Source organism: Bubalus kerabau, chromosome X, assembly GCF_029407905.1.
Source record: "Bubalus kerabau isolate K-KA32 ecotype Philippines breed swamp buffalo chromosome X, PCC_UOA_SB_1v2, whole genome shotgun sequence".
Classification (NCBI taxonomy): Eukaryota; Metazoa; Chordata; class Mammalia; order Artiodactyla; family Bovidae; genus Bubalus; species Bubalus kerabau.
The window spans coordinates 94,058,204-94,083,636 of NC_073647.1; the positions used below are offsets into that span (position 1 = coordinate 94,058,204).

Below are 25,433 nucleotides of genomic sequence, written 5' to 3' on the forward strand. Positions count from 1 at the left end.
CTTCCCTAAGCCTTTAACAGTATACAGAGGGTTCCCTAGACTTAGTTGATCATGGAATTCCTCTTTTATTGGACATTTCATGATAATACTTATAAAACACATTTTGGGAAATGCTGCTCTAAACAAACAATACTGCTCCTCACTAACATCAAACTATGCTGAGGAGGAAAATGTTTTTCTGCCAAGGCAAATATTAAGGCCAAGCTGTCAGTCACATCCTCACAATGCCCTTGTCTCCAAGGGGGACTGAAGCTGAAACCTCATATGACAGGATTGCACCTAGGTTGAGGTCCCTGTAATGCGAGCGCAAACATCGCTTGCGCAACCTAACAGCATCGCACTGCGCAATCGCTGCGAACTGCTGCGCTACATAGAACACCCCTAGACGCAGCAAACGGCCAACCAGATCCATTAATCTACTAGACAGGCCCATAGAGAATATTTTCTTAATGAGATTAGTTGGACTCAAGGTATGTTAAAACCCAATTTTATCCAAAAAGGCTACAGAATAGGACTGAGGGAGCCAGTCAATCAGATTACTCATCTAGTCAACCGTTCACAGGGGCTCATTTGCACGCATTGCGCATTAACGCTGCGCAGCCTTTGCGCTACTGCAGGGTCACAGCGCATCATCAGAAGAGCAGAATGCTGCAATCCAAACAAAGAAGAAAAAAGGAAAAAATGAACAACAAGAAGAGTTAGAAGCTTTTACTAGTAAATTATCTCTAATAATTTTAATATCAATTAACTTTTACTTATCTTTGACAGAATTGTGGCTACAGTATAAAACATTTTCTTACATAACTTGCTTGTATTAAAATTATTTTAAGCTGTTTCTGAAGCCACAAGACAGAAGATTCAGGCATGGAGGCAAATTGTTTTGCTGTGGCAGTTACAAACCCGTTACCATATTTCTCATCATGTGACTTTTCGGTGCGTTCCTTGCTGGAAGAGGAGGAGGTGTGTGTCTGCCCTAGATCCAGGCCTCGAGCTCCCTTCAGCGAGGCACCTTACGCATGGAATAGGAGGTTTCACCCACCTGAAACCTTCTAAATACAATATCAATGGTGAAAAACCAAAAACAAGAGAGAAAATAAAAACAAGATCATTAGTAAAAGTTCAACAAAGCAATTGAAATTCTTTGGATGTCTATTACATATGGGAATGAGGACAGTCTCAAGTCTGTAATATGGGAAACATGCAGAAGGGAGAGGGTTAATCAGGGCTATTGCATACAGCAGGGATTTTGCTGGAAGAAAGGCTCTTTATTTTCTACAAAGACAACTGAATTTTGCTTCCATCTACTAGGAATATGCTGGCTTGAATTTTCAAATGCACTGATTACAAAAGAAATACATTGCATTTCACTCAAGAGTATTTTCTTGTTCACTAAATTCTCACAAAAAAACAGAGTAACATTTTTCAAACTAGGTGTCTCCAGAGCTCTGAAATAAAGAAGTCAGCAACCTAAGGCAGGCGCAATGTCTCAGCCTAAACCGATCTCTAAAGCTGCAGTGAAGTGCAATTCATGTTAGCTGTCCGCTTGGTGGGGTGACAATTAATAGAAGCTTATCAAATATTTGTTCTATAAATTACCAATTAGATTTATCAACTAAGACTGAAATCAATTACAATTCATTAGCTGGAAACCTACATAAGGTTAATCCAAAGTGTCAGCAGAATTTATGAGCTATGCACTTAAAACTAGTGCCTTTTAACATTAGATAGTGCTGAAAAGCCTTGTCCCTCCCTGGATGAAGCAAACAGACAGCTACGCTGCGCATACACTCCACGTATTAGCATGCGCGTGGGGCTCAGAGCAACAGGTGGGAGTTTCAGAAGCATTCTGGTTTCTCCCCACTCCTCACCCCTGCAGCGCGGTTGCGTAAGGTGGCTTGTAACAAGACAATTTCATTTACAAATTTAATTTAAAATTATACCAAAAGCTTTAATAACCCAACCTGGTGTTCAAATTCATTATTTGGAAACACAATGCTAAAAGCCACCTTTCCACTTTGGCAAGTTTTCTTTCGATCAGTCCATTTCTCAAACAAACCAGCTTTGTCCTTCTGACTTTTTTTTTTAAGGAGGTGGGGTGGGAAGAATAAAAGAAGGAAGTAAGGAAGAAAAGAAGGTAAACAACTAGGATTGGAAAAGAGGAAAAAGGAACTTGGGGGAGGGAGTGGGAACAAGAAGGGGGAGGATGTTCCAATTATTAATTTGTAATCATTTAACAGCCTTTCTTCCACTGTAAAAAGGGTGAGGAAGATGAAGGGAGGAAGGTTAAATAAGAACTTTAAATGCCAGTATTATAGGGTAACATTTGGATGAAATTCTTCTCCACTTACAAGCCACAAAGGACTTAGAAGAGCAGCATTTTCAATGGCACCTGCATCATATAGGAGTCTTGAGCCAAATCACAGGCGCTCTGCTTGTCACCAGCAGGCAAGCCTCAGATTTAATGGAATGTTATTTATTCCCACATAAGATCATGACGGAGCCCATTGTTATAAAGATGATCTAGTCAGCAGAAAGGCTCCAAAATGTTCAGGTTCTTGCTTTACCCCCAGATTTAGAACAGAAATGCCAAAGCCTGGCCCTGCTCTAGTCTGAGGCGATTCATGCCGTCAGTTTTCCTCAGTTTCATAGGACTGTTTTGTGAAGATAGCTCAATGAAGAGTTGAAGACTTGGCAAAAGTACAAGTTTCCATAACACTGATGTTTAAATGTGTTCTATCAAACACCTACCTTGGCTTCTTCCAAGCGACCCAGGGCTTTGAGCAGGTTCCCCAGGTCACTGCGAACACAGTACAAATCCTAGAAACCCAGAGATATTCTGGCATTAATTACACTCTGCTTCATCAACCAAAGATATCTTGAAATTACTTTTATTCATCTAGCTCCATTTTTTGTGTGTCAATTAGAGATGCTGCTTGACAAATTTCAGTACAGAACCACAATCCCTCATCCTCAATTCCAAAAATTTAAAAAACGCATTTGATGATTAAATCTGACTTGAACTGGCATGAAATTATTTACAGAGCTTACTGGTCCCACTCAGTATGAATACTCATACCTTTTGCTGCAGAAATGTGTGTTGTACTAGACGGTGCTGCTCCAGACTCACCTGGGGGTTATATATGGTATTATCATCTTTCTAAAGTCCTAAAAATTCTGAACTGTAAGATCCCAGCGGTTTCAGATAAAACTATGGGCCTTGCTATAGTTCTCCTCTCCCCAAATGGTAGTCATGTTTAAAAAAAGCATCAAGTGTTTGTTCAACTATTTTGTTCAAGGTTATTATGAACCACTACTGTATCAAGGGTCAAACATTTTCCATAGTGGAAAAAAATATTTAGCTGTGATTAGTTATCAGCAAACCTGACCCTAAGGCTGTCAGACACATTTAGAAACTTATTTGGTGACTTCATTTCACTATTATAGACCAACGGATTACCATCCAACCAAAGCTTTAATCCTGGCACCTGGCACTAGATTACTCATTAGTATTAAGTGCCATTAGAGTTGAGTGGGCAAATCATGAAAAGCAGTTGACTCCACTTTTTATTAGCAGCACAATTGTGTTACTAGTCATCTGACTCACCAGTCTGTTCATCAGTATGAAAGACACGTCAGGACAGTGAGCTTAAATTTTTATTTGTTCTTGTTTGCCTTGTCAGTCAACAAGCAATGGCAATGGCAATAGGGAGTAAGCTTATCATTCTAAATTGTTTCATGGGTCTAAGAGCCTTACAGTAAGGCCTAGAAAGTGAAATTCAGTCAACTGTGCCAAAGTATAATCATATATATTATTCTATATACAACTATATCATGGTTTCCAGAATCAGGTGATTAATTTAACTGATAAAGAGCTTTTGTGACTGTATATTATTATCCATCAGGTGAACCAAAAGTCAGCCAGCAAAGAATAGGCTGCCACAGAAAACCCTTATGGTTGGCCATTCTGGGTCACTTCCATGAGCTACGTGGTATGTCTGTCCATTGAACAATGACTGGTGTTTTGGGGGAGAAAGGTTGTCTCCTGTGACCTCAAGCACAAAAGGCTAACACTAATCCTCATAGGTATCATTAATCTTATTACAGACTTCTCCTCCTCTAATGAGTCTAAGTACTTTTTAACCCTATTTACACTCTGAGAAGTAATGAATTATATAACCTTGCTATCTTCTTTCTATGACTTTTTTCCCCTAAACTTTAAGGGTTACCCTTCTGTTTTGGCAGACCATTACTGAACAATCCAATCTATTCATACAAACTCCTTCTACTACATCTGATTACTGTGGTTATACATCTTTGGACTTTTACCAATTCCTATGCCTTTTCTGAGACATAGTAATCAGAAGTCTTGCAATACTTCAACAATGACCCTAGTGGGCTATACATCTTGGCCAACTGTTGCATAATTTTACCCTCCAGTTTCTATAAACTCTTGGATGGATGCCATCCAAGTACTGACAGTGTATGTCATATTTAGTTACATCCCAGTGTATGTAAATATTTAGCTACATCATTTAGATCCATTACAACATGCTAAATCAAGTTAACACAGTGCCCATAGTTTAAAATAGATTATCTTCAAGATCACTATAAAATAATAAAGCAATTTTAGAAGGTAAAACATATATCAAATATCATAGTGAAATCCAATTCTCCCATTGGAAATTCAAACGTTCATGCATGAATAACTAATTTCTAGAAAATTCAAAATTCAAGGATACCACTGTTCTCCCCCAAAGTTCAAAACCTAAGACATCAATTCTGCTCCATTCGTCATATCAAAAAAATATCTACTAGAAGAATCACATTTTTCAAACCTGGCCCATTGTATCCATTCCTAGGTTAATATTAGGTTGGTACAAAAGTAATTGCAGTTTCAGACTATGAATTTTAAATCATTATAACTTGGCTCAAAAGCATCTTTATTAATAGGAACCATTACAATCAACACATTTTTGCCAATGAGAAATAAGTTTATTTATTCCTGTAGCATAAAAATCTGTGCTTCAGAATTTGATGAACTCTTGGAAAGCATTTTCTGCATCCTGCTGGTTGTGGAAGCATTTTCCCTGCAAAAAGTTATTGAGGTGCTTGAAGAAGTGGTAGGTGGTTGGCGAGAGGTCAGGTGAATATAGCCGGTGAGGCAAAAGTATCCAAATTCGCTCAACTTCTGAAGCATAAGTTGTGTGATGTGTGCTCAGGCACTGTGGCCTGGAAGAATTGGGCCCTTTCAGTTCACCAGTGCTGGCTGCAGACACTGCATCTTCAGTGCATCTCATCGATTTGCTGAGCATACTTCTCAGGTGTAATGGTTTTGCCAGGATTCAGAAGGCTGTAGTGGCTCAGATGGGCAGCAGACCACCAAACAGTGACCATGACCTTTTCTGGTGCAAGTTTCACTTTGGGAAGTGCTTTGGAGCTGCTTCTCGGTCCAACCACTGAGCTGGTTATTGCCGGTTGTCATAGAAATTCCACTTTTCAGCACACGTTGTAATCTGATTGAGAAATGGTTTGTTGTTGTTGCATAGAATAAGAGAAGACAACACTTCAAAATGATAATTTTTTTGATTTTCAGTCATCTTACGAGGGACTCACTTAACTGAGCTTTTTCACCTTTCCAATCTGCTTCAAATGCCAAATGACCATAGAATGATCGATGTTGAGTTCTTCAGCAACTTCTCGTGTAGTTGTTAAGAGGATCAGCTTCGACAATGGTTCTCGATTGGTCATTGTCACCTTCCGATTGCTGACCACTGTGCTCCTCCTCTTCAAGGCTCTTGTCTCCTTTGCAAAACTTCTTGAATCACCACTGCACTGCTATTTCTGGGCAAATGTCTTGTTGATGTTTTGAGTTGTCTCCACTGCTTTACAACCCATTTTGAACTCAAATAAGAAAATCACTCTAATATGCTTTCTAACATCAGTTCCATAATTGTAAGTATATAATAAATATAAATATTAAATAAACAGTAAGTATTAGGTTGGTGCAAAAGTAATTGTGGCTTTGCATTGTTGAACTTTGCTATTCAATATTGGAATACATTCTTAAATAAATCTGGTTATGTTATACATCATTTTTTTTTGTTACACATCATTTTAATGTGTTTCCTGATTTATGTTTTTTGCTAATAACTTATTACTTGCTGTGTATTTTTTACTTATTTTAGACTAAGGAAATGATGTTAGACAAAAAGCAAATTCAAGCAATTTTCTTACTCAACTACAAAATGGATCATAAAGAAGAGACAAGTTACTACATCAACAATGCGTTTGGCCCAGGATCACCTAACAAATGTACAGAGCAGTAGTTGTTCAAGAAGTTTTGAACAACTCAATCTTGACCATTCTACGGTTGTTTGGCATTTGAAGCAAATTGGAAAGGTGAAAAGGCTCAATTAAGTGGGTCACTCATGAGTTGACTGAAAAAATCGTCATTTTTTAGTGTTGTCTTCTCTTATTCTAGGCAACAACAACAAACCATTTCTCAATCAGATTGCAACGTGTGCTGAAAAGTGGAATTTATATGACAACCGGCAATAACCAGCTCAGTGGCTGGACCGAGAAGCAGCTCCAAAGCACTTCCCAAAGCGAAACTTGCACCAGAAAAGGTCATGGTCACTGTTTGGTGGTCTGCTGCCCCTCTGAGCCACTACAGCCTTCTGAATCCTGGCAAAACCATTACACCTGAGAAGTATGCTCAGCAAATCGATGAGATGCACTGAAAACTGCAATGCCTGCAGCCAGCACTGGTGAACAAAAAGGCCCCAATTCTTCTCCACAACCACGCCCAACCACAAATCGCACAACCAATGCTTCAAAAGTTGAACGAACTGGGCTACAAACTTTTGCCTCACCTGCTATATTCACCTGACCTCTCACCAACTGACTACCACTTCAAGCATCTTGACAACTTTTTGCAGGGAAAAATGCTTCCATGACCAGCAAAATGCAGAAAATGCTTTCCAAGAGTTCGCTGAAGCCCAAAGCATGGATTTTTATGCTACAGGAATAAACATATATCTCGTTAGCAAAAATGTGTTGATTGTAATTGTTCTTATTTTGATTAACAAAAATGTGTTTGAGCCTAGTTATGATTTAAAACCGTGGTCTGAAACCACAATTACTTTTTCACCAACCTAACAAGTCATTAGCAAAAAAAAAATTAATGCAAGAAATGTGCATTAAAATGATGTATATAACATAACCACATTTATTTAGAATGTATTCCAATATCAAACAGCAAATTTCAACAATGGAAAAACCACACTTTTGCACCAACTTAATATCTTTTATGCAAACCTTTATTCAATTCAACAATATGCCTGAAACTGTGGGGAAATAATAGAATCCTTATCTTCAAAGGGCCTACAATCTATGTGGAAAGACAAACACATACATATTTTTTCCCATGTAAAACATTGCTTTTTTTAATTTTATTTATTTTTGGCCGTGCTGGGTCTTCACTGCAGCACGGGTTTTTCTCTAGTTGTGAAGAACGGGCTACGCTCTAGTTGCGGCGCATGCGCTTCTCATTGCAGTGACTTCTCTTGTTGCGCAGCACAGGCTCTAAGGTGCGCGGGCTTCAGCAGTTGCCTCACGTGGGCTCAGTAGTTGCAGCTGCCAGGCTCTAGAGCACAGGCTCAATAGGTGTGGTGCACGGGCTTTAGTTGCTCCTCAGCACGTGGGATCTTCCCAAATCAGGGACTGAACTCGTGTCTCCTGCATTAGCAGGCAGATTCTTTACCACTGAGCCACCAGGGAAGCCCTTGCTCTGAGTTTTACTTTTATTTCCCCAAGACAGTCTAACCCTTCACTCTACTTGGATAAATTTTACAAGCTACTTTTCTGCTGCTTCTAGTTTTAAACTTTTAACAGTATTTCTGATTACAGGGAATGCTGCAAAAATAGTCTAGTTCAACAAAGAGTTATGATCACAAAATAATTTTTATCTATTCTACAGTGTTTCAGAATTACCAACTGATTTTTAAACACAAAGTAGATACAAATGCTAATGATGGTTAATCTGGTATGTTTCTTATAGTAAACTTTTGTTCATGCAACACTTAAACCCATGCAACACTAAACCCATACATATTAACCAGCCACATAACTGTAAAGAATTTTAGAGAAGTAAATAAACTCAAAGGAGAAATTAAAAGCTGGGCCTTAAAGGAAGAGTAGGGTTTTAACAGACAAAAGAGGAGGGCATTGTAGACAAGGGAAAATAGTATGAATAAAGGTAAGATGGAAATGAGTAAGAATTTCCTGGACAACAACCCTTCCTAAGATAGCATCTATTTCCCACCTATCCTCCTAGAGCCTCCCACCCCCGACACCCAACATCTATATAGATGGGAAATAAAATCGGGTTGATAAAAGCCTACTGCTGCTGCTGCTAAATTGCTTCAGTCATATCCGACTCTGTGCGACCCCATAGACGGCAGCCCACCAGGCTTCCCCGTCCCTGGGATTCTCCAGGCAAGAACACTGGAGTGGCTTGCCATTTCCTTCTCCAGTGCATGAAAGTGAAAAGTCAAAGTGAAGTAGCTCAGTCATGTCCGACTCTCTGCGACCCCATGGACTGCAGCCCACCAGGCTCCTCCATCCATGGGATTTTCCAGGCAAGAGTACTGGAGTGGGGTGCCATTGCCTTCTCCGGATAAAAGCCTACAGTAGTTCTCAATTGCCTCTCAAATTAAATTCAAACTCCTCAGCCTCTCTGTTCTTTCTAAATCTTCCAGTTGACTCTCCTCTACTACGCTTACTTCTTGTTACTACTTGACTCACCACTTCAGACAAGAAGTCTACTTGCTATTTACCTTCCTACAGAATGCTTAGGTTATAAGCATCCACTCGAGAAAACTTCATGATTAATACTCTAATAATAATCATCTGAGGAACTTACAACTTTTTTCCTTTATGGGTCAGGTCCTGCTCATGCTATAATCCACAATCCCCCTCAACACATCTCCCCAATTCCTAACAAAGTATTGTACATACAATAAGTACTCAAATATTTAAATGTGACATATGCACAGCAAACTTAAAAAAAAGCAAAGCAGAGAGGGACAGAAATACAATCAACCCTCCGCATCTTCAGGTGAGGAAGCCATGGACACGAAGAGCCAACTATACTACACCACTTTATATAAGTGGTAAGGTACATACAAAGGGCTTGAGCACCCACAGACTCTGGAACCAATCCCTCATGGATACCAAGGGATGACTGCATAAGTTTTTCTACAGTTTAGCTGTATGAGTGAGGCTTGCAACAGTAACAGATAACAATAGACAGTAACACTTGATGGTCAGGATGGCAGATCTCAGTGCTATGCATCCACAATCAAAACAGAAGTACAACCCACAGAATCAGAAACAGGGCTCCTTATAGCAACTCAGGGTTACAGCCATTTTACAAAGAACATTTTATACATAATTCATAAAAGGGATTGTCAAGTATGAGCAACTCTGTGAGTCATCATGTGAAGATTACCAGCTGCAATAGCACATTCAAATACGATGGACTAAAATTTTAGTGAAATTATTAAATCATCCAACATAATGGAAGCCAATTCAGAATGTAAAAATATGAAACAGCTCTATGTCTTAAAAGTAATTTCTATAACCAAGTCAGAGAATAACTTCCAAATTGACATACCATTAACCTAAAGAGACAAACGAAAAAGAGAAAACACATTGCCAAGACCACCACCATAACATTTTACTTTTTCACTACGGCAAAACCAAAATAACCTGAGTTTAACTATTTCTCATAGAAGGCCAACTACAACTCTGATTCAGGCCAGCAATGCACTGCCATAGAAGAACAATTTAGGAACAGACTCAAGTTTCTCTGTCAGTCCTGAATTGACAAAGACATTTGACAGTAAGCTTTAATCTAGTTAGGAGCTTCCCAGGTGGCACAGTGGTAAAGAATCTGCCTGCCAATGCAGGAGACACAGGAGATGCAGGGTCAATCCCTAGGTTGGGAAGATTCCCCTCGAGGAGGAAATGGTAACCCACTCCAGTATTCTTGCCTGGAAAATCCCATGGGCAGAGAAGCCTGAGTGGCCTCCAGGCTGTTCATAGTATCACAAGAGTCGGACACAACTGAGCACGCCCAGAGTGCATTGGGAAGCTCTTAAACCTAGTTAAGACAAGATACCCTGAAATGAATTAAAGCATGATCACTTATATTTAGGTGAAATCAAGGCAGTAGGCACAATCTCTTTCTCATTCTCATTGGTAAAGACAGAGAAATAAAGCAGCACCTTTCACTAGTAGAAACAAAACCAGGGAATGCATAACTGTTCAATACCTTCAAGGGTAGTCCCATGACTTATTTTCATATTATCTTACTTCTTTGGTAGGGCACAATGATAAGCTTTCTGTTAACAGGTTAGATACTGAAATACATGGTTCCGTCTCCCACTTTAGTTTTCCTTTCTCATCATACTCCTGCAGTCTGGTATACTGTCAGCAGCAATGACTGCTCTGCCACACATGTGGAAACCTGAGCAAAGGGGATCAGAGTTCAAGGCGTTTGGGCCCACGGCTAGGCAAGAGGACACAAATGAATGTGTATGCAATCAACAAGTGAAGGATGGGACCAACCTAATTAATAAAGGGAAAGAACTTACTATCACAATTAGATGCACAAGTGAGCCCTGAACCTTGGCAAGAACAAGGTCCAAGCCCCAGCAGCAGCACATACAGGGGTACCTAAAACTTTCTGTAACTAGCTAGATAGTACTGCAATAAAAATTACAAGAAGTCTTTTAACTTTACATATATATCCATTGAGTATCTCTGAAAGGATACCTAAGAAACTAGTATCAGCTACCTCCAAGGATACATGGTGTTCATACAAAAAACAATAAAGTTTAAAATTTTACACTCAAAATTAACTCAAAAAAAAAATCAACTGTTAATAGATGTCCTGATAAAAAGTGATTTCAGATCTTTGCATAAACTACTAAATTAAGCTTCAGTCTCCTACCTGTAAAATAAGGATTAAGGGATAGCAGAATGGTTTTCAGAGAAGGCAATGGCACCCCACTCCAGTACTCTTGCCTGGAAAATCCTATGGACGGAGGAGCCTGGTAAGGCTGCAGTCCACGGGGTCGCTAAGAGTCGGACATGACTGAGCGACTTCACTTTCACCTTTCACTTTCATGCATTGGAGAAGGAAATGGCAAGCCACTCCAGTGTTCTTGCCTGGAGAATCCCAGGGATGGGGGAGCCTGGTGGGCTGCTGTCTATGGGGTCGCACGGAGTCGGACACGACTGAAGCGACTTAGCAGCAGCAGCAGAATGGTTTTCACACTGTGCTCAAGGGCTATCTTGAGGAATGAGTGCCCTCTGAGCACCTCTTCCCCTTTTTATCTTGTCTTTCTTCTCTCTTCAATGTTTGTTTTCAAGATATTCAGACTCAGGTTTCAATATCCACTTCATCATTCTGTTTGCTCCCAAGTTACATAACCCCTCCATTACTTTTAAGTGATAAAATTGGAATACCATCTACTTTGAAAGATCATTGTGAGCATTAAGAAAGACCAATGTCTGACTGGCACAGTGTCTGAGCATACAGAAGACTTTAAATAAAAGGTAGCCATAATAGCTAACTATTTACCACTTCCTGGGTTGCTGCAAAGCTAAAAGTTGAGGACATAGCTTAGAAACATATTCCTAAATTTTTTTATGGATTCCTATCATCTATCACTTTCCTCTTAAATTTATATCTGTCTTATTTCCTTAACTACATCAAAAGTTCTAAGGGCAAGTCTTACTTTTTCTGTGTACCTTTCAGAGACCCTAACACACTGAACGTGTCCGCCAACTGGGCCTCACTTGCTTCCCAGAAAACATCTGCAATTTAGATTAAAAAAATTTTTAAGAACTAATCAAAAGCCTTGTGTGCATACTAGTACCTCTATTTTACCACTTCTGATTATGCTGAAAGAAGAGAGAATAGGATATTGAGGGAAAAAATTTGCAGCCTAGTTTTCATGTTATGGATCCATATATTGACATCTCATTTTAACTAGTCTATATTACAGATTAAGGCCCTGCTACCACTATTTCTTGAAAGTCAATTACCTGTTGAATACATTATAGCAGAAAGTATCCAAATTTAATCAAAAGAGCCCAAAGAAACAATATCATGTGTTCTGTACTTTTACAGGCATTCTAAAAATAGATGTAAGACTCTCTTGCAGTAAGGTAATTTTTACGCTAATAACTTGCTAGATAAAATGAATTTTTTAAACACAACAACGCAGGTCTGGGTCAAAGCAATTTCATCATTTTAAGTAAACATTTCCAAACTCTTGACTTTATTCCACGCAAAAAAACCTATTTTAGTGTCTAAAGTATGTTTCTTTCTAGGCTTTTGTGAAAGGAAAGAAAATAAATAACCATTAAAATTATACTTACAGGATTGTACTGAAGAGCAGAGACGTAAGCTTGTACTGCCCCTTCCATGTCGCCTGCTGCTACCAAAGCAGCTGCCAGGTTAATATAACCATCGATGAAATCTGGTTTGAGACGCAATGCATGCCGGTAATGCTCAATTGCTTCCTGCAACTGCCCTCTTTCCTTGTACACATTCCCCAAATTTGAATAGGCTTCTGCCAGAAGGGGGTTCTGTTTAATTGCCAGAGTACTAAAGTGGGCAGATCTGGAAAAGGGGAAAAGTGTTGATGCATGGGTATGCATGTTACAGAAAGAAGGTATGGCCCTTATGCAACAGTTTTTGAAGATCCTGTGTATTGCTCATTATATAATAATATATTATCTTTTAACTAGCTCATAGAAGGAAAAATTGTGGAAATCAAAGTTTTTCAGACGTGGAGGCATTCGGAGTTCAAATCGGAACACTTTTTTCTTAAGAGATAAAATTCTTAACTAGTCTCATTACCAAACTGCCTCATTATAAACAATGATCAATAAGATCAAGAATGAAAATGCTATGTGCATGAGTCTCATTTTCCATTTGCTGATAAGATTCAATGATGCACATCTTTAAATGTCTAAATAAGCCAGTGACAATTTATTAAAAGGCCAAGAACACAGATTCTTCCCTTTTGATTAATTCAACTGATTAGCTAAAAGTAGTACATCATAATGATTTAATGATGGCATTTGCAACTCGAACTACATATGCGCCTCCTACCACAACATACACACTATTATCTCTAAACACTTCTGTCCCTCAAGGTGACACATCTTACAAAGCTGAGACTGGACGCTCAGATGTAGACTAAGAATAATTTATCACCTGAAAAAGAGTTCTAAAAAAGCAGCTGACGTGGGTGGAAAAATCTAGAAAAGGTCTCTAGTTATACCAATAATACAACCACCACCACAAAAGAAGGGAGGAAAACTGGCAGCTGGGCCTATCACAAGTGGGCAAGAGAGCAGATGTGCGTTGGTGGCTCCAGGTGAAACCCAGAACTGGAAAAATTTCAAGTTCAGATATTTAAGTAACATTTTTCAAGCTCAGCACTCAGAGGCAGCAATCACCAGCATCACCCCCACATCTCCTACCTGTCCAGCCTTCGACACTGGAAGTGTATAGATGAAAGTAATAAAAGCACACCAGTATTGTCTGGCTCTTGTCTCCAGAGCTGCATGCAGTGTCTCTCAGCTGCCTCAAAATCTCCTGCCTGATATTCACGATGTGCCAACTCAGCTAACCCTTGGAAGGAAAGCATACGTTTCGTTGGTTCTGGAGAATCATCAAAACATTTGAGGGAAGGAGGGGGGAAAACAAAAAGTTAGAAATGCAAACAAAAAAATGTAAAAATATGGTATATTAAACTTAAAGATGAAAACGCTTGAAACTATGTAAAGCACTAGAATGTTCTGCACATTATCGATACCCCCAAGTTAACAGCAGGTGCAGAATTGGCATTTTTAGAATTCCCCGCCTAGACAGAAATATTTACTTGCAAATGAGATTATATTTTATGACCAAAAATACTTGGTATTTTAAATTACAAATCAGATGTAGCATCTAAAGATTCACTACTAAACATTATTCCTTATACTTCAGTTAACATAGAAAAACGAAATATAAAACATGTGATTTGCGAGGTCACATAGATGTAATAATGTCAGAATAACCTCCTGGGAAACTTAATACTTTGTCCCATGTTTTAGGTTGGATTTGGCGGGGAGGGGGGGTACTGGTAACAATCTACCTCTTAACCTGGGTGGGGACACCAGATGTGTGGTTAACTCTTCAAATTATATTCATGCTTTTGTATTATTTCACAACTTAATTTTTAAATTATTTAAAGGGTGACACTAGAAACAGGCATAAGGAGAAAAAACTAAAAGTCAAGGTGCTATTTTTAAAACAGCTGATAAACAAGATGAATTCATCTGTCAAGAGCCAAAATATTTAAAGCGGTCAAACATTTTAAGTCAAAACCCAAGATTGTATTATATTGTTCCTGTACCATTCCAAACTCACACTGAGACCACATTAGCTAAATCCCACCCACGCTGGTTTAACACTAGCATTTTCCGAAGAGCTCTGATACTGACTAAAGGGACTAAAACATTGCAAACAACCCTGTATAAACTAAGCAGTTACCTACAACTGCAATGAATTTTTTAAAGAATGGGGAAATGCTAAAATATAAAACCATTTGATACAGTGCAACTAAATTAATAATAAATGAATGCACTTTGTTGTGTGTAACTTTGTTCAGATACAAAAAGATAAAGACTATACAGCTAAAGCCCAGAGATGGAAAACAACAACAAGATTGCATAAGTCTCAAGTGTAAATACTTAAACAATGATACATTACTTGGGAATTTGACCACAGTACTTTCACGAGACAGAGTAAGAAACTTCCTACAAATTAAATACTTAAATTCTACCAAGGTCCAAGTGAGAAGCTCATATTGAGCCCAGACCCTCACTCATTAGACCTGGCAAATGAACTGTATACTCAGGAAAGCAAAGTCAATTTCCTAACAAGGCACAGCTAGCTGACCACTAACCTTAAGAGCAGAGAGACCTGCATCCACATTTGTGGACTGTTACACCTCTTATGGGCTTCCCTTGTGGCTCAGCTGGTAAAGAATCCGCCTGCAATGTGGGGAACCTGGGTTCGGTCCCTGGGTTCGGAAGATCCCCTGGGGAAGGGAAAGGCTACCCACTCCAGTATTCTGGCCTGGAGAATTCCAGACTGCTATTGTTCCCCAGCTCACTCTGCTCCTGTTCAATTTGGTTCCATTTATTTTGGGGCTTCCCTGATAGCTCAGAGGGTAAAGCGTCTGCCTGCAATGAGGGAGACCCGAGCTCGATTCCTGGGTCGGGAAGATCCCCTGGAGAAGGAAATGGCAATCCACTCCAGCACTCTTGCCTGGAAAATCCCATGGACGGAGGAGCTTGATAGGCTACAGTCCATGGGGTCGCAAAGAGTCGGACACGACTGACTGAGCGACTTCACTATTCACTATACCTCTTATAGAAACTAGAAAATCACATTTTAAACAGGTCTCTAGAACTCCCTTCCTTGCTCTTTATTTTTAACCCATACTTTACAACTTTTCAAAAGCCGCCTATCTGCTATTTTAACACTAGAAATGACAACTTTCTCAAATAAAATAACAGGCAGAAAAGGGCAAGCAGGGACTTCATTGGTAGTCCAGCGGTTAAGACTGCGCTCCCAATGGAGGGAGCACAGGTTCCATGCCGTCCGGGGAACTAAGATCCCGCAAGCCGCATGGTACGGCCAAAAAATAAAGAAAAGGGCAAGCTAGAACAAGAGAATCTAGGACAGACTCTTAAATCTTTTAAAAAAAAAAATCCCTGAGCGAGAGGGGAACACTACCAATCTCACTACCTACAGTCAAAATATAAGATACAATTGAAGATTCATCTCTTAGTGCACAATGTCCAAGAACAATAAAACCCTTGACATCTCAACTGAGAAACCAACAAAAAAATAACCTCGTGGGAAACCGTAGAACCGCAGCCCAATCCCCCCCTCCCTCCCGCCCCAAATAGCCTCAATACGGAAAGGCAGCTGAAGGACACTCCTATAATTTGGAGTTTTCTTATTTTTAGTACTAAATGCTCTCAGACTAATTGTCTAAAAGGGCAACCGCCTTGCACTTGTGCAGCTACACTCCAGTTGCTTTACAAACTCTTCAAGCAGGGATGAAAACTCAAAAAAATATACCCTCTATGAATAAAGAAATACCGGGCTAAAGAATGGGGATGGAAGACCCAGAGACGGCGGCGGAGGAATACAAGGACAAAGTAACACAAAGCGAGAATCTGGCGGGCAGGGTGGTCAACGCCGAAGCCCCTGCACTAGAGTGGTTTCTCCCCGAGGGTAGGAAACGGACCGCAGGGCTGGCAACCTCGCGAAGGAAAGGGTGTGGCTCCCCGCGGGAGCGGAGGGAGGAGGACAGGGTGGGTAATCCAGGCTGGGGGCAGCGAGTGGAATTGGGCGATGGCAAAAAGAACCCCTGGAAATTTCCAATCGAAACCGGGGCCGCTCAACCCAAGGCACAGCACACAGGCGCTGCCAGGCGCGGTGCTGCTGAAAATCCACCGTTGGAGAGGTGACTCGGAGCGCACCCAGGAGCTTGCGCTCGTCCTTGGGGTGATGCAAAGTGAGGATACGATTACACTGGAACGACACCTCCGCCCTCGATTGACAGAGGACCACCAAATCGGGCTAAGGGGAGCGGGGTGGAGGGGGAAGAGAAGGGGGCGGTGAGCTGAACTGGGGAGAAAACGACTGCGAAGGAGAATGAAAGGCAGCGAGAAGGGCAGGGATTCCAATGCAGTCCATTCTGAGACAGTCTAAGCGCACAGGTGTAGAAGGGTCCCGAGAGACAGAAGGCTAGAAAATGTATAGGATTACAAAGCAAGAAAGGAAGCAAAAAGCAAGCAAGCGAAAGAAAATGTTTTAGGAACGGACGACAGCAGAAAACCCAGATCAGATGCCGCTAGACGCCGAAAAGCTTAGCGATGCCACTGATGCAATGGGGATGGCCAGAGGGGAGGGAGTGATGAGAGGCAGAAGACGGCGCGAGACCCCAAGGGGGCGTCTGCCAAAGTAGAACAGACACCGGTACCTGTGCTGTCGGCCACGTTGCCCACGGAAGACGCCATCTGGAGCTTCTAGAGCGAGTGCAAGAAGTGGGTGATTGAATCCTGCAGCCGCCACTACTGGCAATGTTTCTAGAGGTAGTAGCACGAAGGCAGCAGCCCTTTGGCAGGCTTAAGCAGCAGCAACAGTTACAGCTTTCGAACCCTAGAACTCTGGTTGGCCATCTACCTCTCAAGGTCTTGAAATGGCGGCGATGGCTCCTCGGCCGAAACAACACGGACCGGAACTACTTTCTGTTATAATCAAGTACCAGCGCGGAAGTAGCGCGGTAACCAGTGATACCAACAAAATGACTGTAATCAAAGTCAATCGCTCCTATGTAACCTTCCGCGCAGGGCCCATTGCGACAAACACGATTATGTTGAGAGCGCATGCGAGCAGCCGTGTCAGCCCGACTGGCTGTTAGGGCACTGTCTGGGACAGGAGCCACCAAGGTTTTTTTTACTAGCGAAGCGGATGGTTTAAAAGAAACTGTACACTTGAATAATACTTTTGCCAGTGATATAGTCTGCTGCTGCTGCTGCTAAGTCGCTTCAGCCGTGTCCGACTCCGTGCGACCCCAGAGACGGCAGCCCACTAGGCTCCCCCGTCCCTGGGATTCTCCAGGCAAGAACACTGGAGTGGCTTGCCATTTCCTTCTCCAATGCATGAAAATGAAAAGTGAAAGTGAAGTAGCTCAGTCGTGTCCGACTCCCAGGGACCCCGTGGACTGCAGCCCACCAGGCTCCTCCGTCCATGGGATTTTTCCAGGCAAGAGTACTGGAGTGGGTTGCTATTGCCTTCTCCGTAGTATAGTCTACTACCTAGCAAAGAGCATAGATTTTAATAGGAATGCCAAAGGGGTATACAAGTTTCATCAACTTCATTCGTATAGTCGCAAGATGATGAATCAATTCTGAGCAAGTAAATTTAAATGGTTATATTTCAAAGGCTAGAATTCAAAACAGCGGAGAGTTCCAATTCGAACACGTCTTAGTTCTGATTCCAGCCATTGGTTTAAGCGCTTTGATTAAAAGGATTGAGTTTCTCAGGGCCAAATGAACCCAAGCATCTCAGATTTTGGCCATATAGCCCGAAAGTTCCAAATCCTCTTGATATTCACGATAATTTTTCCCCCAGTATTATGGCAAATGCTTCACAACTCAGGGACATGCTGACAGTTTGCACTGCAAAGGCAACAGCCATAAAAATGTTAAAGATTCATATTCTTCGAAATCCATGACCCTTCCGAAGTGACTTCATTTCCACCACATTGCTTTGCAAATTGTTAAAATCAGTGATACCATTTAACTCAAGGCAGCTCAACAATGATAAATTGATTATCATTTGCCATCTACCTAAACCACACATCTAAATAGAGACTAAACTGCTCCGCTTCCTTGAACAAATCAGTTCTTTATGATCCTCCTGCAGTTTCAAGTCCACTGTTCAGACGTTTTGTCACATTGGTATTAATTTATATTGCATCCCTTATTCCAGAAAGGTATTAATTTATATTGCATCCCTTGTTCCAGAAAGGATTAAAGTAGCTTGCCACATTAGCAAGAAATTACAAACCAATGAAGGCAAGAAGCTGGGTCTCTCAGAGCCTTTTTATTTCCAAAAAAAATAGTCCTTGATCTAAGACAACAAATCCGTGAGTTTATTCAAAATGTTTCTACTACCTAGTCATCTGACCACACTTATTTTTTTAAAAAACTTAGGTCCTCGAATTTTGCTTTAATTTCTTTGAGACAGTTCACATACTGTTAATTATGGATATGAGTGCAGAAGAAATGTGTAATATTGATAGTTTCTTCTATTATATCCATAATTAAAAGTCAGGTGCAGTGAAAAAGTTCACTACACAAACTCTCCTGGAAATTGGGTACCAGCTTCTCTTAATTTGATTTAACTGGTAAAACCTTCCCCCCACTCCCCACTCCCCCCTGGTGCCCCAGCCCTCACTACGAGTGTTTGATCTGTGGTGAATAAAATCAGCTTTTCAACTTTTATAACAGACTTCTCAAATTCCACTGGCAGATGTTTAGGCCTTCCTGATTAGAGGGTGCTTAGCTAATTAAGTAGGTTATGTTGCCAGCTGGGCCAGCTATTTGGCCCATCCATACTTGTCTCTAAGTTTCCCTCTCCTGAGAAAGGAGTCAAGGGATGCTGCTGGGGAAAGCTGGGTGGTGGGGCTCACTGTGAATCAATAAGGAAACACCCCCCCCTCCCCCGTTGGAATCTCAAGAACCCCCTCCAGGTGCTTTCCAGGAGTAGCACCTGGAGGGTTTAGTTTGAAGGACTTATCAGATAAAACCATCTTCTTTGGCCAATCAAGTAACATTTACTAGAGTCTGTGCAAGGCACTGTGGGAGATGGAAAAATCAACAAGAGAAGATCTTTGCCCTCAAGGAAATTGAAGCCCAGTTAGTTAGACACAGACAGCCACTAGAGCATAAAAAAGAAGAGCATTATAAAGGTGATAAAATACATCAGTGTCTGTAAATATCTGAGGAGGGAACAGTCACTTCAGGCTGACCAGAGAAGGGTGACCAAGAAGGCCTGACCTAGGCATTGAAGGGGGTGCTTTTGTGCGTTCTCTTTCACACCGATTTCTGTTTAGTGTTTTGTTTTGTTTTCTCCCTTTTATGGGTAGCAATTCAAAATTCAGAATCATCTAAAACAAACCAGATGCTTCTTCCACCGCAATCCCAAACTTTGCCACCCTAATAACACCGCTAATGGTGTATTAGTTTTCTGTTACTGTCTCGCAAATTACCACCAATTTAGCGGCTTGAAACAAATACATATTTCGCAGCAGTTGCGCCAGCAATCGGTGAGGGAGCCTGAGACACGCTCTGGCCGCCGCCAAACGGTTCAATGAAGCTGGAAGAATACACAGATGTAGCACCGCAGGCTCATCAGATGTTTGTGGATACTGTTCCAGAGAGAGATTGGCCTCCACCTCTCAGATTAGCTAACCAGTCATAACGAAGAAAAGTTGTTTTAAAACTTTCGGGAAATCGTTGAACCTGAATAAAAGGATGATACTGATTTCATGGTAGCACAGCAACCATCACTAGCCAGTGAGTTTGGAAAACATGATTCCTTATTTGGTAGCTGCTATGGTAAAGACATGGCCAGCTGGGATAGCAACAGGGAAGATGAAAAAGGTAGAACAAAATAGATCAAAGAGTGAAAGCCTAATGGGTACCTTAAAAAGGCGGCTTTCTGCAGAACAAAAGCAAAAAGGCAAGAGGATCACATCCTCTGGGAGCTCTGCCAGATGAGGATGCGGTTTCCTCTCCTCAGCACCAGTAGTTTTTAAAGATGTGACTTCTGAAAGATCAATAAGGTCCACTTCCCTTAGCAATCATCACTATAGTCCTACCCCTTAGCCTCTTGACTGGCAAACTCTGAGGAGGCCTGTATCAAAATGGAGGAAGTAAGATTCAAAGTCTTGGTTCATTCTTCCAATCCAGATCCAACACAGAATGATGTCTGAAAATATTTTCAGTCTTCAGACTGAAACTGTGTGCTGAGAACAAAATAATCGAAGAGTTCAGAATCTCAGAATGGAGATTTGCATCTTCCCTCAATGAACACGAACCTGTAGTTATTGGACTTATGCCTCAAGGCTGCGCTTGGGACTTCCCTCCTGGTACAGGGCCTAGGAATTTGCCTGCCAGTGCAGGGGACACAGGTTTGATCCCTGACCTGGGAAGATTTCACTTGCCTCCGAGCAACTGAGCGGATGCACCTAGAGCCCTGTGCTCCTCGACTAGAGAAGCAATGAGAACCTAGCGCACCACAATGGAGGGTAGTCCTTGAAGGAAAGTGACACGGCTCAAAATCCCCTCCGGGCCTCCCCACCATTCTATGCAAAACAAAGAACTCTCTCTCACCTGAAGAAAAAAATGGACATTAAGGTTGATTACGCCCAGCTCCCAGCCCGGCCCAGCCTCGGGCGGATCTCCAAATTCCTTGTCCCAGCCGTTTAAGAGAGAACTAATCTGAACAACCTTGGAGAAGAACAGGCCCCCTTAAGACAATAGATTTCCACATATATGCCTATATATACTTACTCTTTTCTTGGGTTAGTGCAGCAGCTCACTAATGTGACTACTGCCCCTTCTCTCCTCATTAAAAGTGATCTGTTCCTGTAAAGTGCAGGTCTTGTTCTTTTTCCGAACCTCACCTTCTCTGACTCCCTTACCCTACAGTCCCTACTTGCCACGACTAGAGAAAGCCCTCTCGGCAGCAATGAAAACCCAGCACAACCAAAAATAAATAAGCAAATTATTTTAAAAAATACTGCGTTTGATATTCTGTGCCTAGAAATGAGGTAATGTATGATTTGGAAGGATTGCCTAGCTATTGTCTGGATAGTTCTCCCATGTAAGTTTCTGCAGTTCCTTCTCAACCCAGAGAGAGCTCTTTCTGCCAAAATGAAAATCCGGAAGACAAGGACCTAGTTGTTGCCCTAGAGAACTTTGTGGATCCGTCTGTGTATATTGTTCACTGACACCACAGGTGTCACGTTGCAAAGCCCAAGAGTGAGTCATGATGATGTCCCTCCACACTCACCATTACAGAATAATCAAATCCAAATGAACATCGGTGGACTTACCAGCACAGATGTCCATGTGTCTGAAAGTATGTGTGCCATCATATGAATTTTGATCCTGACTCTGCTCCTGTGGTTGCAAGAGTTATGACTCAATGGAAAGTAGTGGTCTTATGGTTGTGACAAGCTTTACAGAGGAGTTGAAAAAACTTGCGAAATAAGGATAGTGCTGGGGACCAATCACATGCTGGGAGAAGGAAGGAAATCGAGCAAAAATGCCAGATGGTTCTTTTCTTGCTCCAGCTAGTTCTGATGACCATTATCTTTTAAGCTCCAGCTTTCGCTCCCATAGTAAAACACTTTACACTAGAAATGAGCGCTCAAATGTTAGGTTTTGCTTTTATGAACAACCAGATGTGGATGGACAATTTGCTGATCTAATTAAACATTCAGCCAGAGACTGGGAAAATAGAGCTTTTTGTTATTTAAGGTCTCCGTTACCTGGATATGCAGTTTACCCTGTCAGACTGACCAATCAGTATCAAGATTCCTGCAGGTGCATTCTTTGTACTGTTTTATGTCAGCATATCAGAATAGATTTATTTTAAAAACTGCTTTTGCCAAACAAAATGAAGGATTATTGAAAGATTAGGAGAACCCTCCATCTTGCACTTTGGGTTCCAGAAATGAAACTGGACTATAGTTTATAAACTTACATTACTATCAAAATCTTTCGCTGCCATACCTGTTCAAGATTAAAGTGAAAAGAATAGCCAATTTGTTTAGGGGTGAGGAAGTATTGTCAACATGTCTTGAGTTTATTTTTGGTTCTTTAAAAAGAACCAAAAGGTTTAAGAAGTGTGAGTTGTCTTCTATCATATGCAAAATAATGACAATGTAAATTATCAGATTCTCTTTAATCTATGCCCCCCCCAAGTCCTTTGCTGCTATCCGTTGTGATTTTTATGCGTTGAGAACACATTTCACCTGTGTGCAACCTGAAGTTAAGCTGAAAGAAATTTTTAGAATAAAAATTGTGGTCTATTTAAGTGGCCTGTTTTCAAAAGATAGTGTTGAAGAAACATACCCATGTGATAAAATGCAGAATTTACATATACACTTAAAAAGATCTTTAATCTTATACTGTAGAAAGATTTAGAATTGTGAATTGACATAGATTGGGTACTAAAATGAAGATCTGCGATTTATCTTTTATGACAATTTTTTTCAAGATTGTTTTTAAGGTTGTGCTAATTTTTTGGTTATGAAAGTTCAGTTTTTCTGTTGCCTTCATTTTCATCCAATGATTTCTATATTTTATAAAAATGGCCTTGCATTTAAAAATCTTGAAGAAATGTAGCCCGCCAATTTAGAAATTGTTGCCTTTTCTGTCTTTATAAACAGTGATACAAATTGACATAACATATAAAGACCTATGGAACTAGAACTATTATTAAATAAATATTACATGAATTTAGATTCCTATGGTAGCAATTTTTTACATCTGTACTTTCCTCTGGTGAATGCTTTATCTCAATTTCTTCAGTTTAGTCAACATTTTCTTGGTAGAACTTGATTGTACCACTAATTTGCATAAATGGATTGGCAGATTCTCTTGCAATATTGAAGTTTACATTAGGATTGGAATTGACTTAGATAAAAAGAAAACATTGTTTTGCAGTTGGACTTATATTTCTCCTTAATGTAGTCACTAGTAAAATGTGCTAGATTTGACCTCTGCCCCCACCAAAGACTCTAGTGGAAAAAAGTGTGGAAATTCTGAAGCATTGTGTAAGAAAAATATTAAACCATATAAGATATATGGAAGTCTTATTGCCTATCATATGTACTGCCATTTTTGAAAGTGTTTTACTTGTTTATTTTAAATTTAGCCAAGTCTTGAGTAATTTGGAATCATTAAACATTTTACCTCTGATTCAGTAGTCATGGGGGTGATTATCCCTAATATTTTTTTATTTTGAAATGCAGAGTGTTTATTCATTGCACAATGCTGCAGCATAGTGTTTTGATATTGCCCTGTCTAGAACTGCCCTGTTTCCATTTGCACAAGAAAAATGTTTCTATCTAAGATGACACATGTAATTCAAGATGTTTCTTCCTTTGTCACTAAGTTTTCCCTAGCCTCATTTAACCACAAGGGTAAAAGTCTTAAGTCAAATTTATTTGCTTTGTCATTCAAACATATCTGTATCCCTACTTTTTTCTCTATTTGTTCTTTAAGGTCAGAATTGAGCTATTACCAAGAAATGGCACAAAGCCATAATATCATGGCACTATTTCTTTTGACTTGAGAGGAAAATACTGAGTTTTGGCAGATGCTGATTATACCTTATTGTGGAAACTTGTCTCTCATTTTCTGATATGTTTTCACCTAATAAGAAGATGGAGACTATTATAATAATACCACTTGTGTTCACTATAAGCTATTCATATTAAGAATTATTACACAGTTGTAAGCTTGTTATCAAATTAGTGTAATACATTTAAACCATTCTTTTGGAAAGTTATTTATTTTTAAACAATTTAAAATGTATCTAGAGTGAGTTAAAAATCTTGTGCATCTATATTAGATGGCAAGTGTTGTCAGAGAGCCAGTGTATATTAATAGTAACTGTTGGAATGACTTTTCCATGTTCTAGAAGCATTTACATGTGCTTTGTGTGAAACCATGGTGCACAGAAGTTTTTGGACTTCCCTGAAACACATTTTTATTTTACTTTACTATTTTTTTATTGAGGTATAGTTGATGTGGGAGAAGGCAATGGCACCCCACTCCAGTTCTCTTCTCTGGAAAATCCCATGGACGGAGGAGCCTGGTGGGCTGCAGTTCATGGGGTCGCTAGGAGTCGGACATGACTGAGCGACTTCACTTTCACTTTTCACTTTCATGCATTGGAGAAGGAAATGGCAACCCACTCCAGTGTTCTTGCCTGGAGAATCCCAGGGACAGGGGAGCCTGGTGGGCTGCTGTCTCTGGGGTCGCACTGAGTCGGACACGACTGAAGCGACTTAGCAGCAGCAGCATAGTTGATGTACAATATTATATAGGGTTTTAGGTGTACAATATAGTGACAATTTTTAAAGGTTTATATTCCATTTATAGTTATTATATAATATTGACTGTATTCCCTGTGCTGTACAATATATCCTTGTAGCTTATTTATCTTATGCATAGTAGTTTGTACCTTTTAATCCCCTACCTCTTGCCTCTCCCCTCCCCTCTCCCCACCAACAGTGTATGAGGGTTTCCTTTTCTCCACATCCTTGCCAACATTTGTGTTCTTTTTGATGACAGCCACTATGACAGGTGTGAGGTGATTCTCACTGTAGTTTTAATTTGCATTTCCCTGATGATTAACAATGTTGAGCATCTTTTCATGTGCCTGTTCATATGTCTTCTTTGGAAAAATGTCTGTCCAGGTCACCTGCCCATTTTTTAAATGGATTATTTGGTTAAATGTTTAATTTTTTTTTAATTTTGTGTTGTTTTAGAGGGAAAATGTCAATACTGTTCTATTCAGAAAGACAATTTTTAATGTGTCTTTGTGAAGCTGTATTATAAAATACTTTAAAGAAATATGCCCTGTTATAATGCAATCTGAAATTATTAGGTTCTAATATATAAGTGAAGTGGGCCTTAGAAATCATGGAGAACAAAGCTAGTGGAGGTGATGGAATTCCAGTGGAGCAATTTCAAAT

The 25,433-nt window shown here is 40.3% G+C and overlaps 1 protein-coding gene and 1 pseudogene across 3 annotated transcripts in view; one reads left to right on the forward strand and one right to left on the reverse strand.

Annotated features, from left to right (window-relative positions):
• OGT (O-linked N-acetylglucosamine (GlcNAc) transferase) overlaps positions 1-17,405 on the reverse strand; it is a 43,919-nt gene extending 26,514 nt beyond the window's left edge. Inside the window, exons 1-4 of one of the 3 annotated variants that reach the window (XM_055565163.1) lie at positions 17,130-17,405; positions 13,567-13,717; positions 12,454-12,697; positions 2,749-2,817 (exon numbers count right to left, since the gene is read on the reverse strand). In XM_055565163.1, coding sequence (XP_055421138.1) covers positions 2,749-2,817; positions 12,454-12,697; positions 13,567-13,717; positions 17,130-17,166 — 501 coding nt within the window. In that variant the 5' untranslated portion in view covers positions 17,167-17,405. Of the gene's footprint in view, positions 1-2,748; positions 2,818-12,453; positions 12,698-13,566; positions 13,748-15,035; positions 15,060-17,129 lie in introns of those variants that run through there. The other 2 variants (XM_055565162.1, XM_055565164.1) reach the window with 2 other exon arrangements.
• LOC129640103 (suppressor of cytokine signaling 6-like) lies at positions 17,358-22,357 on the forward strand (annotated as a pseudogene).
• Positions 22,358-25,433: the final 3,076 nt, after the last annotated feature.